General features: G+C 42.4%; 1 protein-coding gene across 1 annotated transcript in view; it reads left to right on the forward strand.

Annotated features, from left to right (window-relative positions):
* DMXL1 (Dmx like 1) overlaps positions 1-12390 on the forward strand; it is a 111397-nt gene that overhangs the window by 74781 nt on the left and 24226 nt on the right. The window contains exons 29-31 of the mRNA XM_066603097.1: positions 6447-6628; positions 8426-8559; positions 10736-10821. Coding sequence (XP_066459194.1) covers positions 6447-6628; positions 8426-8559; positions 10736-10821 — 402 coding nt within the window. The remainder of the gene's footprint in view (positions 1-6446; positions 6629-8425; positions 8560-10735; positions 10822-12390) is intronic.

Raw genomic sequence — 12390 nt, forward strand, 5'->3', positions numbered from 1 at the left:
ATAGTCTTGCCAACCCCCCTTTGAACCCCTCTCCCAACTCTCCCTGAGACTGCTTACGCTAAAAGTTACCCTTTTAGTCGCTATAACTTCAGCTCGGAGAACAGGGGAAATACAAGCGTTATACTGTATTGAACCATACATGATAATACAAGATGACCGGATTACCTTTAAACGGGACCCAGCCTTCCCACCGAAGGTAGTGTCAAAAATTCATAGGGAGCAGACAATCACTCTGCCCTCCTTCTGTCAAAATCCCCGCAATGGAAAAGAACGAGATTTTCATAGCCTAGATGTTAGGAGAGCCGTCCTAGTGTATTTAGAGGCTACCTGCTCCTTTCGCAAAAATAACCTCTTTTTCCAATTTCAGGGGCCGGAAAAAGGAAAGACGGCATCTAAGGGCACCATTGCGAGGTGGATCAAGACTGCCATCCAAGAGGCATATAAAGCCAGGGGCTTCGATCCCCCGGGGGAAAAAAATTAGAGCCCACTCCACACGCTCTCTCTCCTCCTCTTGGGCAGAAAAAGGCCAGGCGTCTGCCGAGCAAATTGCAAAGCAGCCACCTGGTCTAGCAACATACGTTTATCAGACATTTTAGGGTTAACGTCCAGTCGGACAAAGACCTGAGCTACGGACGAAAAGTCCCTCAGGCAGTAGTCCCGCCCTAAAACCACGTATAATTTGGTATACTCCATATGTAAATGGGGCCGTCGGGATGACGCTCTGGAAAGATACGGATTACTTACCGGTAGTCCCTTTTCCAGGAGTCATCACGACGGCCCATAGTTCCCTCCCTTATAGAATAATTAATGTTCTTTCAATGTAAATATGACCGAATGAAGGTAAAATTTGGTTTAGTAAACATTGTCCACCGTGATAATTTGTAAGTCACTGAAGCATGGGTGGAAGGGGAGGTGCTTTTAAACTCTTCCTGTCCCTACCTGGGTCAGAGGGCAACCTCCATATGTAAATGGGGCCGTCGTGATGACTCCTGGAAAAGGGACTACCGGTAAGTAATCCGTATCTTTTTTTGTTTTTTTCGTTTCCGTGAATAGTTGATCATTTCTGTTTAGGAGGCTGATGGACTGTGGAATAGAATGTTTCACCAGCATTTCTGCAATCACCAAGCAGCAAAAGGGGAGGATTCATTGGTTGATTGCTGATGTTACTAGGACACACAGTACAAGTCACATACACTTCCTTTCAGGTCTTGGGGATTGTTCTCATCACATTTTAGCCGCCCATCGAGCATATATGTTTTAATACAGAAAAAAGTATTAAAACGTATTGTTTTAACATCACCATAGACTAGAATTTGTTAAACTCAGTTCCAAAGTGCATAGTTTTGGCTACATTTGACATCCCTTATGTTTTGTGTATTTTTATTTGGAGATAGAAAAGTTTTGTTATTCTGAGGCCTCATGCTCACGGCCGGGTCAGATTCTGCCAGCAAAATATCGCAGCGGAATCAGACTAGGCACCCCCCAGAGACCCTATACTCGCCTCCCTGGATCCGTGGCGAGTGTCTCGCCCAGTGACTGCCGCACATGCGCAGTGCAGCGCATGATGCGTCTGTGCTGGGCTGTGACGCAGATTCTCGTGGTACTTCCGCAGTGCCTACTGCGCGAAATATCGCAGGACGGACCTTTCCATTGACTGCAATGGAATCCGTACGTGCGATTTTTCTGCATCAGAATAGAACATGCTGTTGATTTCCGCTTGTGGGCAGGGGAGAATCTGTTAACATAGCATGTCTATGGACTGTCATTGCTGCAGATAATCTGTTTGTGGGCATGAGCCCTGAGACAGAGCATGATGGTTACATTATTATGTTTTGTTTGTATCTCCACTCTTATTTCCAGAAAAGGGGCGTTTGCACTTGTACTTTTCCCAACCTAATGGTTTCTGGAAAGCCCATGTACTTGGTATTGTTATACATTGGGGGGTATGGAGATTGCAAGAACCAATCCAAAAGGTTAGGTTTTGGTGTGGACATTCAGGCATCTGAAGGCTTGGTCAGGAAAGGGTTAATACGTTTGCCCATGACAGGGCACAGCAGGGTTCATTTTACACAAACATTATGGACTCTTAAAGAGGTTTTATCACTACCAAAAACATTTTCAAGCAGCTGGGCCTAGCATTAAAAAATAAGCAGACTATAGTCGCCTCTTAGCCCCCCAGGATGCACCTGAGCGCCTCCAATGGCCAGCCGTACTTCTGCCAGCCATACACCCAGAAGCCAAGGCTGTGGGAGCCGCTCAGCTGCGTCCTGGGGGCTGAAGAGAGGCAAGTGTAGTCACTTTTTTTTTATTCTACTCTAAACACCTGGTAGAAAACTCTTTTGGGAACTGATAAAACCCCTTTTTAAGCTAGCTGTAGACTTCAGATATTTACAGACCTTAACTGAGATCTGTTGCCAATCTGACTTCTGCATTGGTCATATACATAGGATTGGCAGCAGATGCTAATAAAATTAGGGCAATGGTCAACTCTTCTTTATTTTGTCTATGGTCACTTTAATCTTTGAAAAACTGCTCACCAGGCGCACAAGCATATAAGAAGTCCCACTATCCTCATCCAATTCACTTGTGCTTGTGTTCCCTGATGCTCAGTCCTGCACTGCTTTCCACTTCCCGCAGCAGCGATGACACCACTGATACCAGGATCATGTGACCACTGCAATTATCGGTCAAAGAGAGCCAGTGATTGGCTGCAGTGGTAACCTCATCGCTGGGGTTTGGGTAGTGGTGGAAAAAGAGCAGCGGGGGAACAGTTAAGGCAAGTAGGACTACTCTTATGTTTGTGATGAGTAGCTTTTTAATAATTGTTGTTCCCTTTTAACTAGTGGTCCATTACCTTGAGGGCTCTTAAGGTGGCCAACTCTCTTAAATAGCTGTCGGCCAAACTCTCTCTCCCCATACACATGTACGCTTAGCAAGTGGTGTATTGGGGTGAAGGAACTAAGCCACTGACAGACAGTTCTGGTTGTGCCTTATCTGTCATGATGGAAAATTATCTAGAATGCTGAGAACTGATTTTTCCTCCAATATCTGTACTCTGTGTCAAGAAGACATCCCATTCACACTAAATATTGTTCTGGTCCTGCCAAAATCTACAGGTTTGGCTAATCTAACAGCGCTGCAGATTTACAAAAAAAACCTCCAACTGGAATTTTTAGTTTCCAAGCTTAATTAAATGTTTTATAAATACCTTCTAGAAGGTGCCCATACACACCATTATAATCTGCACAGATCATCCAAAGTTCTACTCCCAATATTCTACACGTCCAGATAGAGGTGCCCCCAGTATAATACGCATAGTGCCGCAGCATAGCTCATACATATACAGTATAGTAAGCACTTTCAAGCCCCCAGCGGAGTTGTATTCAAGGCTTCCACCCTCAGCATAATGGCTCTCAAGCCTACCCCTCCCCTCATCACATGAACACTGGTCAGATACCTCCATAGCAGTCTACAGTACTTACAGAGTAGCCGCAGCTCCAGTTACCTACCAGACCTGCCCCATGCTAGGCATGTCCGCCCAATGATCCGCCCCTTGAGGAGACCCTTTCTTCCTTATGAGGTGCGGCACACCTGGGGGGCTGGTCCCAAATGGTAATAGGAATGTAAATTCTTGTTGCTATTTAAAAACCTTGGGCACATTGGTGACTGTTTTGGTCACTATCTAGAGCCCTGCCTAATGTCTATCAACACCTTTACATTCTTGGCAGGTTTGAAGATTTGTACTTGCTGTAAAGCTGTTTAATTATCCCCACCTTCTCAGTCTCTAGAATTACTGCGGATGATGTATTTTTAGCGGGTTTTGACCTTGGCATGCTCTCTGCTGATTTTGTACTGTGGCGTTATGTGTTGCTGTCATGCTCCATTCCATTATTTCCATCTAATTAACTTTTTCAATGCTTCCTTATAAAGTTGGCTTCAATTAACTGCAATATCCTCTAATATATTGAAAAGCAGTCTTTTTTTCCTTGGTCTAATAAAATAACTTGACGTGTGCTGGACTAAAGGTATAAAACTTACACGATACGTCACCGGACTTCGGTTTTGATAATAAAGTACGGGATTTTGGCTCTTGTGACCAGTCTTGTGTTCCTGCCCACTTTCCGTTGGCATGCGCATGCAGTTTGTGCATGTTTTTGGTTCTTTAAATATGTTATATGTAGAATATTCTGTGTTGTATTTCAGCCTAAGTAATCACAGGTTTATCTAAGGTAAGTTGATTCCAGTTAACTTATTTATAAAGGAAGACTGCTAAAACCAGTGACCACTTCATAGATCACTTATACACCATGTTATGTATTTACATATGAATTCACTATTACGTTAACTGGCATGTCTATGGCAAATAATGGCAAGGTACAGTGCATAGGCTGTGGCAATAAGTCATTGCCCTTATTTTGTGAGGCTTTACTTAAAAATCATAAGGTCCTACAGCTTTTTTAGGTAGCCACCCAAATCAAATTGCACCCATTGCAAATACCCAATAATATACCTGTGGATTTTGCTGCAGATTCCTCATAGGATTTCATCCCCTTTATGTTGTAAGCAGTAAAATCTGCAGTTAAGAATCCACAACAGAAACAGAGATGCTGTGGATTTTAACATTTCCACTGCGGCTCAGTTGTACTGAAATCTATGGAGAATTTGGGTGAGATTTGTTCTGATCTCGTTCACTTGGTTGGTATTTGCCATGCGCAAATCCTCATGGAAAATTTGCAGCGTTTTTGCTACTTGGTCGCTTACCCTTACTGTGCTAGAACAGAAAGCTGCAAACGGTGCACATAGTATGTAGAATTTGCTTGTACCTTTTTAGTTTTGTTGCAGTTAAATGAATACAATAAACTACAGAGAAGTTGTCACCGAGACAGATCTCTTTAAATCAGACATCCGTGTGCAGCCTTAACAGAGCTATACGAGCGAATGTAATTGCATCCTATAAACAGGAGGGCCGGACAAAAGCACTTATCTGTCAGCACTTCTAAAAGGATCATGACCTATGCTCCAGGACTCCTCACAGACGGGAATCGTGGATGCTTTTCAGAGCCGCTGAATGAATGGCCAAGGAAGTGCTGCTTTGTTAAAGGAGTATTCCGTGCATTTAATATTGATGACCTGTCCTTAGGCTATGTCATCCATAGTCGATCGGCAGGGTCTGCCACTCGGGATCCTTGTCTATCAGTAGATCATCTGGCCAGTTGTCAGGGCATCGGTGGTTAGAGCTGGAACTTAATAGAAGGCAGCACTCCTATTGAAATCAATGGAAGCGATGCCTTCCATTATGCTACTGGCTTCTTTTTGCAGTCAGTGTTGGAAGTATAATAGAAGGCATTACTCCCACTGATTTCAATGGGTGTGATGCCTTCTATTATACAGTCTGCGCTGACCACTGATGTAGATATCTGGCACCGCTGCACTGACAGTGGGCCAGAAGATCAGCTAATCAGCAATGATCAGAAGCGGTGGACCCCCACTGATTAACTATTGATGACCTATGCTTCGTGATTTGATGACCTATCCATCAATAGTGAGTGCCTGGAATACCCCTTTAATTCCCAAATTTGACACGTCCGATGGCTTTTTAGTGGTTTTAACTGTACCTATTGATATAACCAATCAGCCCTTATTTTAATCTCTCACAGGGGCAGGTCCTTTATAAAGTTGCACTTCTAGGGTATACTCCACAGAATACTTCTATTGGCAGTACTAAAACTAATTTTTTAGGGCATCAAACCTACATAAGACATGCCTTTACAATAGCCTGCTATATAGTTGGTCCACAAAGTAGTACCTCTATCATTGCTCAAACATTGTCATTTATATGCCCTATCATAAAGTCCATACAAACAGCAGGAAGTCGTACATAAATCATTATACAAAGTAATAAGGTTAGGGCTATATTGAGACTTTATAACACTACTGATTGAACTACAGGCACTTTATGGAGGAATAGGGTTGTATACACCTTATGAATTGCAGTGGTAGCTTGATCCTTAAAGTCGCTCAGTAGCGCTACCTAAAGTCTCCGTGTAACCTCAGCTTATTGGTGGTAGAAGCTTGTCAGTCTTACCTGCTGCTACTACATTGGTAGATACTGGATGCGGAGAAGAGGCAGAAAGGGAGACCTGCGCTAGTCCCCCACTCATTCTGCAGAATTGGAGGGCTACACCATCACAATGGCCTATAACTGCTGTGTTATGCCGTTGTGACAATACTGGAACCTAGAAAAATAACATCTGGAATCAAATAGTTGCTGTTAACTACTTCTTCTTTGCACAAATTCTAATAATTACTATGCTGTATGCTTTTTGCAACACGTATGATCGATCGATGCTTATGTACTGCATGTAGGTTTTCTCCTTGTATTTAAAAAGAGGGAAGCTACCTTATTCATATTCTTACATTTTCTCTTGTTTCTCTTTATTTTGTAGCTGTTGCATCTCCTCCAGTTGAAGAAAATGATAAGGCTTCCAAACGATTCAGACTTTCTGCAAAAAATTCGCTCCTAGAGAATCCATCTGTTGCTTCGCCAGTGTTGGACCAGGGTTCTTCCATCTTCCGTGAGCGGTTCATTCCTCCTGAACTCAGCATTTGGGACTATTTCATAGCAAAGGTACTTGGTTGGAAGCCGGTCAGTCTTTTGGTGTCTGGTCTATACACTGAAACTCCAGCTGAATGTGGTGACTGCTTTGTATGGTGGATGCATTCACTAAATGGTATCGATGAATTACACCAATCATTAAACCACTTACAATGCAGCAAATAACATGTATCTTGTTACAATAGCACCTGGTAATAGATGGGATTAATTAGGCAGCACGTGAAGTCAGTTATTGAGTTCATGTTTTGAAAGAGGGGAAAATGGTGTGTACCTTCTATGCAATGGTTAGTAGCTACCAGAAATGGTCCAAGGAGAAACTACCGGCGACAGGTCAATGGGCCATGGCTCCGGGATTAGGGAGCAAAGGCTAGTTCATCTGGTTCATTCCCACAGCTAAAGTAGCACAAATGTCTGAAAAAGTTGTTGCTGGCTATGATAGAAAGGTATCAGAACACACAGGGCATCGCAGGTTGTGTGGGGCTAAATAGCCACAGATCGGTGAGTGCCTATTCTAACCCTAGTTTGCTGTAAAATACCACCTACAGTGGGCATCAGAACTGGACCATGGAGTGATGGCAAATGTTCGCATGGTCTGAGGATTCATGTTTTCTTTAATATTGTGTGAATAACCAGACACGTATGCTTCACTTACCTCGGGAAGGTATGGCACCTCATGCAGTACTGGCTTTAGCCAGCATATAGTGCCGTTGTATAACGGCAGAAAAAGAGTAAGCCCCCTAGGAAAACCAGGATACCAATTGGATTGGAAAGGGTTAAACTTGTTGCAGACTAAATATACCACTTCATGGCAGTGGAATTATCTAATGGCAGTGGCCTCTTTCAGTAAGATAATGCACCCTGTCAAAAAATTGTTCAGTAATGGCTTGAGGGACATTGATAAACCAGTTCAATCCATGTAGGTCACACCTTGGGATTTGAAAAGTATCGTCTGCTACCTTTGGTACCAGATGGCACAGATCACCTTCAAAACAGTTTTAGTGACATCACAGGGACTTAAACAGTATTAGGTTTTAATGTTATGGCTGACAGTGTAGAACACCTAATATCCCTAGGTGCTTTATGGTGAAGCTTAAAATAAGTCATGAGACAATGCCGATACAGAATTTCTGATCCCAGCCGTTGGCCATTTATGTACTGCTGTTCAGTATTCCTTGTCTTTTATTAATTTAGACCTTTGGTCTGGTCCAGGGCCCATAGAAGGGAGCATAGAACCGTATCCGAGAACTGCAGCCCACGTTCTGGTATAAGGCTTTCTAACAGGTCCGGCACAACAACTCGTACAGGGAATGCTCTCCTGAAGACTAGTGGGTTCAGTCCTTGTGTCAGTTTTCCTTCAGCGTTTTGACAGTCGTGCCAGAGAGATGAGATTCCAATAATAATAAAACGATCATTTCGATCATGCATTCAAATTTAAGCACGCCTCTAGTCAATACTTCTCTCATTCCTTTCTATTACGCACATCATTACAGGCCAGATCGGTCTGCGGCCTGCTCTGTTTGCATTCACTTAGCAATGATTTTCTGTGTAAAAGCACAGAAACGACAATTGCTGGGACAACCTGTCGGGCATCTGCACCCGACAGGTCATTCTGTGTAAAAGGGCCTTTATACTGCAGTGTCTATATATGGTGATATGTTGAAACTGCAGAAGGCAAACAATGCAAAACTTTTAATCGACCCCAATTGCAAGAATGATCGTCAGCCCAAAATACATGTATTTAAGTGGAAAAAAGAATCGCTCAAAGGTGTCCACAGCTTTGAAGTTACAACCTATTATTTTCCTTTTCAGCCTTTCTTTCCCATGTCACAAAATAGGCTGGAATACGATTCTGAGGACAGCCAAGGAAGTGATGATGAGGAAGAAGATGACATGTCATTATCGGATGTCCAGATTCAAGAACACTCGAACCCTAACTCGTACAGGTACAATGTAGCATGACAGAGGCATAAAGCTTGGGAGAACATTGTATACTAAAATTGCCAGATATATAGGAGGTGCAGATGTTGGTAATACTAGAGCCTTGGTACCTAAGGCAATAGTGCCATAAATTACAAGATATGTAAAGGGGCCTTATTACAGATCCAAGTTACCCTTCTGAATGTTCCAATGAAATTGGAATAATATCAAGCTTAAGCCCTAGCAGCTTGTTATGCTGTTTTGTGATGCGCACGGTCTGTTCACATCCCTGTCGGGGTGTGCTTCTATATACGAAAAAACCTCTCTCAGTGCTGAATCCATGACTTGGACGTTAATTGATAATGGGCTCTGCCCGTGCCGCCGAGGTGTCCATCGTTTTGAGAGAAAAAGGAAGCAATGCATCCAACACTATTTTTCCCATCAAAAATTGGAAAATCTGCAAAGAAGGTGTGAACATAATGTAAGAATTTGAAATTCTTAACCTTCTGCATATTTGAGGGCTCACGGAGTCTCATGTAATATCATTAATGGTGCTGTGGAATCTGTAAGCACCATCTTCCCTTCCTGTATCAGATTTAATAAGACTGTCAGACTGGAAAGTCTGGTGCCTGCAGTCTGACTTATCACTTGATTTCCGAGGCTTAGCTTAACTTAATTTGTGGTCTCAAGTGAAGTATTAGCCTAATGTCTCCCATAATTCAGTATTCTTAGATAACGTTATTGATTTTTGATTCCTTTTAACTTAATATACAGTATTGTAAGATGGCTAGATCTCACTGTAGGCCTAGATATAAAGGCAATCCTTTAATGGTCAAAAACATTTCATAGCGTATATAGTGGGTAGGGAGGGTGTCCACTTTATAACAGCTATTTCTAAATGTGATTTAAATACTGTAAATGATTTAAAGAAGTTCCCTGTAACGTTAGCTGAAGAAGAGACATATCTGATGCACATCAATCTTAAAGGGCCATGCAGTGCAGCCACTTGTCTAATGCCCATCCGGTACCTCCTCAAGAGTGATATATATATATTTTTCTCTTTCACATCAATCGTATGATGCATCAGCACAACATTAGCTAGAGGCTATACCATTTCTGCCTGTTGTGGGGGGATTTTAATTATCATTACATTCTGTATTCCCCTAAATAAACTACAGTCCTTAAGTATACAGTTAGCATGATGAGCTGTGATCTTCTATTATAAGACCCAATGTCCATGGGTGGATTTGAATTGCGGAAGATCCACAGTTCAAGCCACCCATAGGGAACCATAGGCGCCTGCACTTCAATGTACACGTGCAGATTTGTTTTATGGATTCCGCATGTGGGAAACAAGTTGCAGCATGCTCCATTATAGTGCGTTTCTCGCACGGACAGCTTCTATTGACAGGTAAGCAGCCGTGGGCAGGGTCGGCTTCTAGTGCGGAATCCGACCACCCGCGGACATGAGGCCTAACTGTGTGGCAGGAGTATCTGTGTCCTGTAGACCGTTTCATGCAATAGCATCACTCAGACTGAGAAACGGAGTAGTTTTAGACCACGTAAACCCAAGAAGATCTGAGCTGGTCAGAACAGATCACATGACCACCTCAGGAAAAAGAGGGTGGAAGTTTCAGATAAAAAGGAGTAACTAACCAAGCAGACACTGCTTTACGGTGGGCTACATTGAAGGTGGAAATCTGAAAAGATTCCTTTGTCGGCTTTTTTAGCATGACAAAAACATGGCATTTTAACAGTGGCGTGTAGGCTTTTATATGCACTGTGTATCTGCACTCTGAGAGTCCCTAGCTGCTTATTTAACACTTTGCAATCCAATTTTGGATTCAGGGTTTCCTAGGGGGCTTTCTTTCTGCCATCGTACAATGGCGCCATCTGCTGCCTAGAGCCAGTACTGCGGTATGTGACATGCCGGAGAGGCCCCCGACAACAGAGCAGCCAGTAATATACAGTAAGAATACCCCGCCGGACGTCTTCAGACATTGGAGCTGTACAGCCTTCAATCAAAATGTCTTTAGACGTCAAACAGTGGATTGGAAAGGGTTAATGCCCTCACGTGTATATTATTTAAAGCAGATTTTATTGTATAGCTTGGATCAGAAGAAGGTGTGGTAAGGCAAGAATTCTTATTGCAGATGACCTTGTCTAATCGGGTGTCACACGTATGTTGTGTTTCCATTACAGCTGGGCTCTCATGCGTCTTACTATGGTACAGTTTGTGCTTCAGAATTTGAAGAGCTTTTACCCACTAGCTGGTCATGAACTTTCAGGTAAATATTAGGATCGTACATACAGATCTTTACAGTACTTTAAACTGAACTCGTCAGGTCCCTAATGTGAAGTAGTTTTTGAGTATTTACATGTTAAACTGTGAATCGCTTACCCAGTGCTGCAGCCAGGAATCCAGTGATATGCTATTTCCTCTAGCTGCTGATTGACAGCCTTTCCCTATGCACAGTAATACAGAGAAGCCTGTCAATCAAGAACTAGAGAACACAACATATTGTTGGATTCCTTACTGCAGCGTTGATTACGTGATGCATGTTTTAGCATGTAAGTACTCAAAAACTATGTTATATTAACTCCTGAGTGACAGACTGCTGATAGGTTCCCTTTAAAGGGGATTGGCCCACCATTAAAGTGGTGTTCCGGGACTTTTTTTTTATTGATGACCATCAGGCACTTGCAGTTTGGATGCTTAACAATCAGTTGCTGTTACTATGGCCAGCAGAGGAAGTAGAAAGTGCTGACCATAACGCAGCGGCCCAGGTTGATATTGCAGGCACAGTTCCCATTGAATTCAACTGGAGCTGTGCTGCAATACCAACCCAGGCCACTGCTCTATGGTCAGCGATTTCTGCTTCCTCAACTGACTATCGCAATAGCCGCATCAGGAATCATTTGATTGGTGGGGATCTGAGCAGCATGTCTCTGTCAGTCATCGATATGAAAAGTTACACAAGTTCTGGAATACCCCTTTAAATATCATGTTCATTGTATATATCATAAAATATGAACAATATTTGTCCTTTTTATATGCGGTTAAGAAATAAACCATGAAAATTTATGATATTTTCTTAATATTGCTTGACCTGGCGTTTACGTGGACACAAACACACTAATGAGCTGGATACTGATGGACTCGCATGCTTAGAAACTCTAGATTAGTAGCAGCACTGAGGTGGCATGAAGCAGAAAGTGATGATCATAGTATTTCTATGCTGGAAACACTGGAAACCACTTTTAAAAACTATTAACAGCATGTTGGGACCTTTTTGGTATAAAGATGATTAATGGTATAACATCTTAAAGGAGTTTTCCCACTGCTTAAAATTGCTGCACAACCACTCTTTTTCCTGGTTGCTGATGACCAGGAGATGTGACTGTTAAAGCAAATCAATTTAGAAGTTCACTGCTATGACCAATGATTGGCTGCACCAGTCACATGTCCTGGTCAGCAGCAACCCGGAAGAACAGAGTGCTTGTGAAGTAACTTTAAGATGTGGGAAAACCCCTTTATGTGGGTTAACTTCTAGGTTTGCTGTTATATTGAATTGGGTGGCCTGGGGAGAACTTGTCTGTCTGCTGCTCTCCTTTAGCCGACATTACAAAGGTAATTTGTTGAAAAATGCACCATGGGAGTATTTTAAATGCTTTTGTTATATACGAAATTATAATTATATGATTGCGGTTATGTTCACTGAATGGACACAAAGCAGCCTAATGACTATTTTGTGTTTCTAAAATAGCATGTTCCTGTATTTTCAGAAACAATATTATAGTATTTTAAATACTTGCATGTGTCTAAATTACAGCTATAATTTTGAGTTTTTATGTTG

The sequence above is a fragment of the Eleutherodactylus coqui genome, chromosome 5 (genome assembly GCF_035609145.1).
Source record: "Eleutherodactylus coqui strain aEleCoq1 chromosome 5, aEleCoq1.hap1, whole genome shotgun sequence".
In the NCBI taxonomy this organism is placed as follows: Eukaryota; Metazoa; Chordata; class Amphibia; order Anura; family Eleutherodactylidae; genus Eleutherodactylus; species Eleutherodactylus coqui.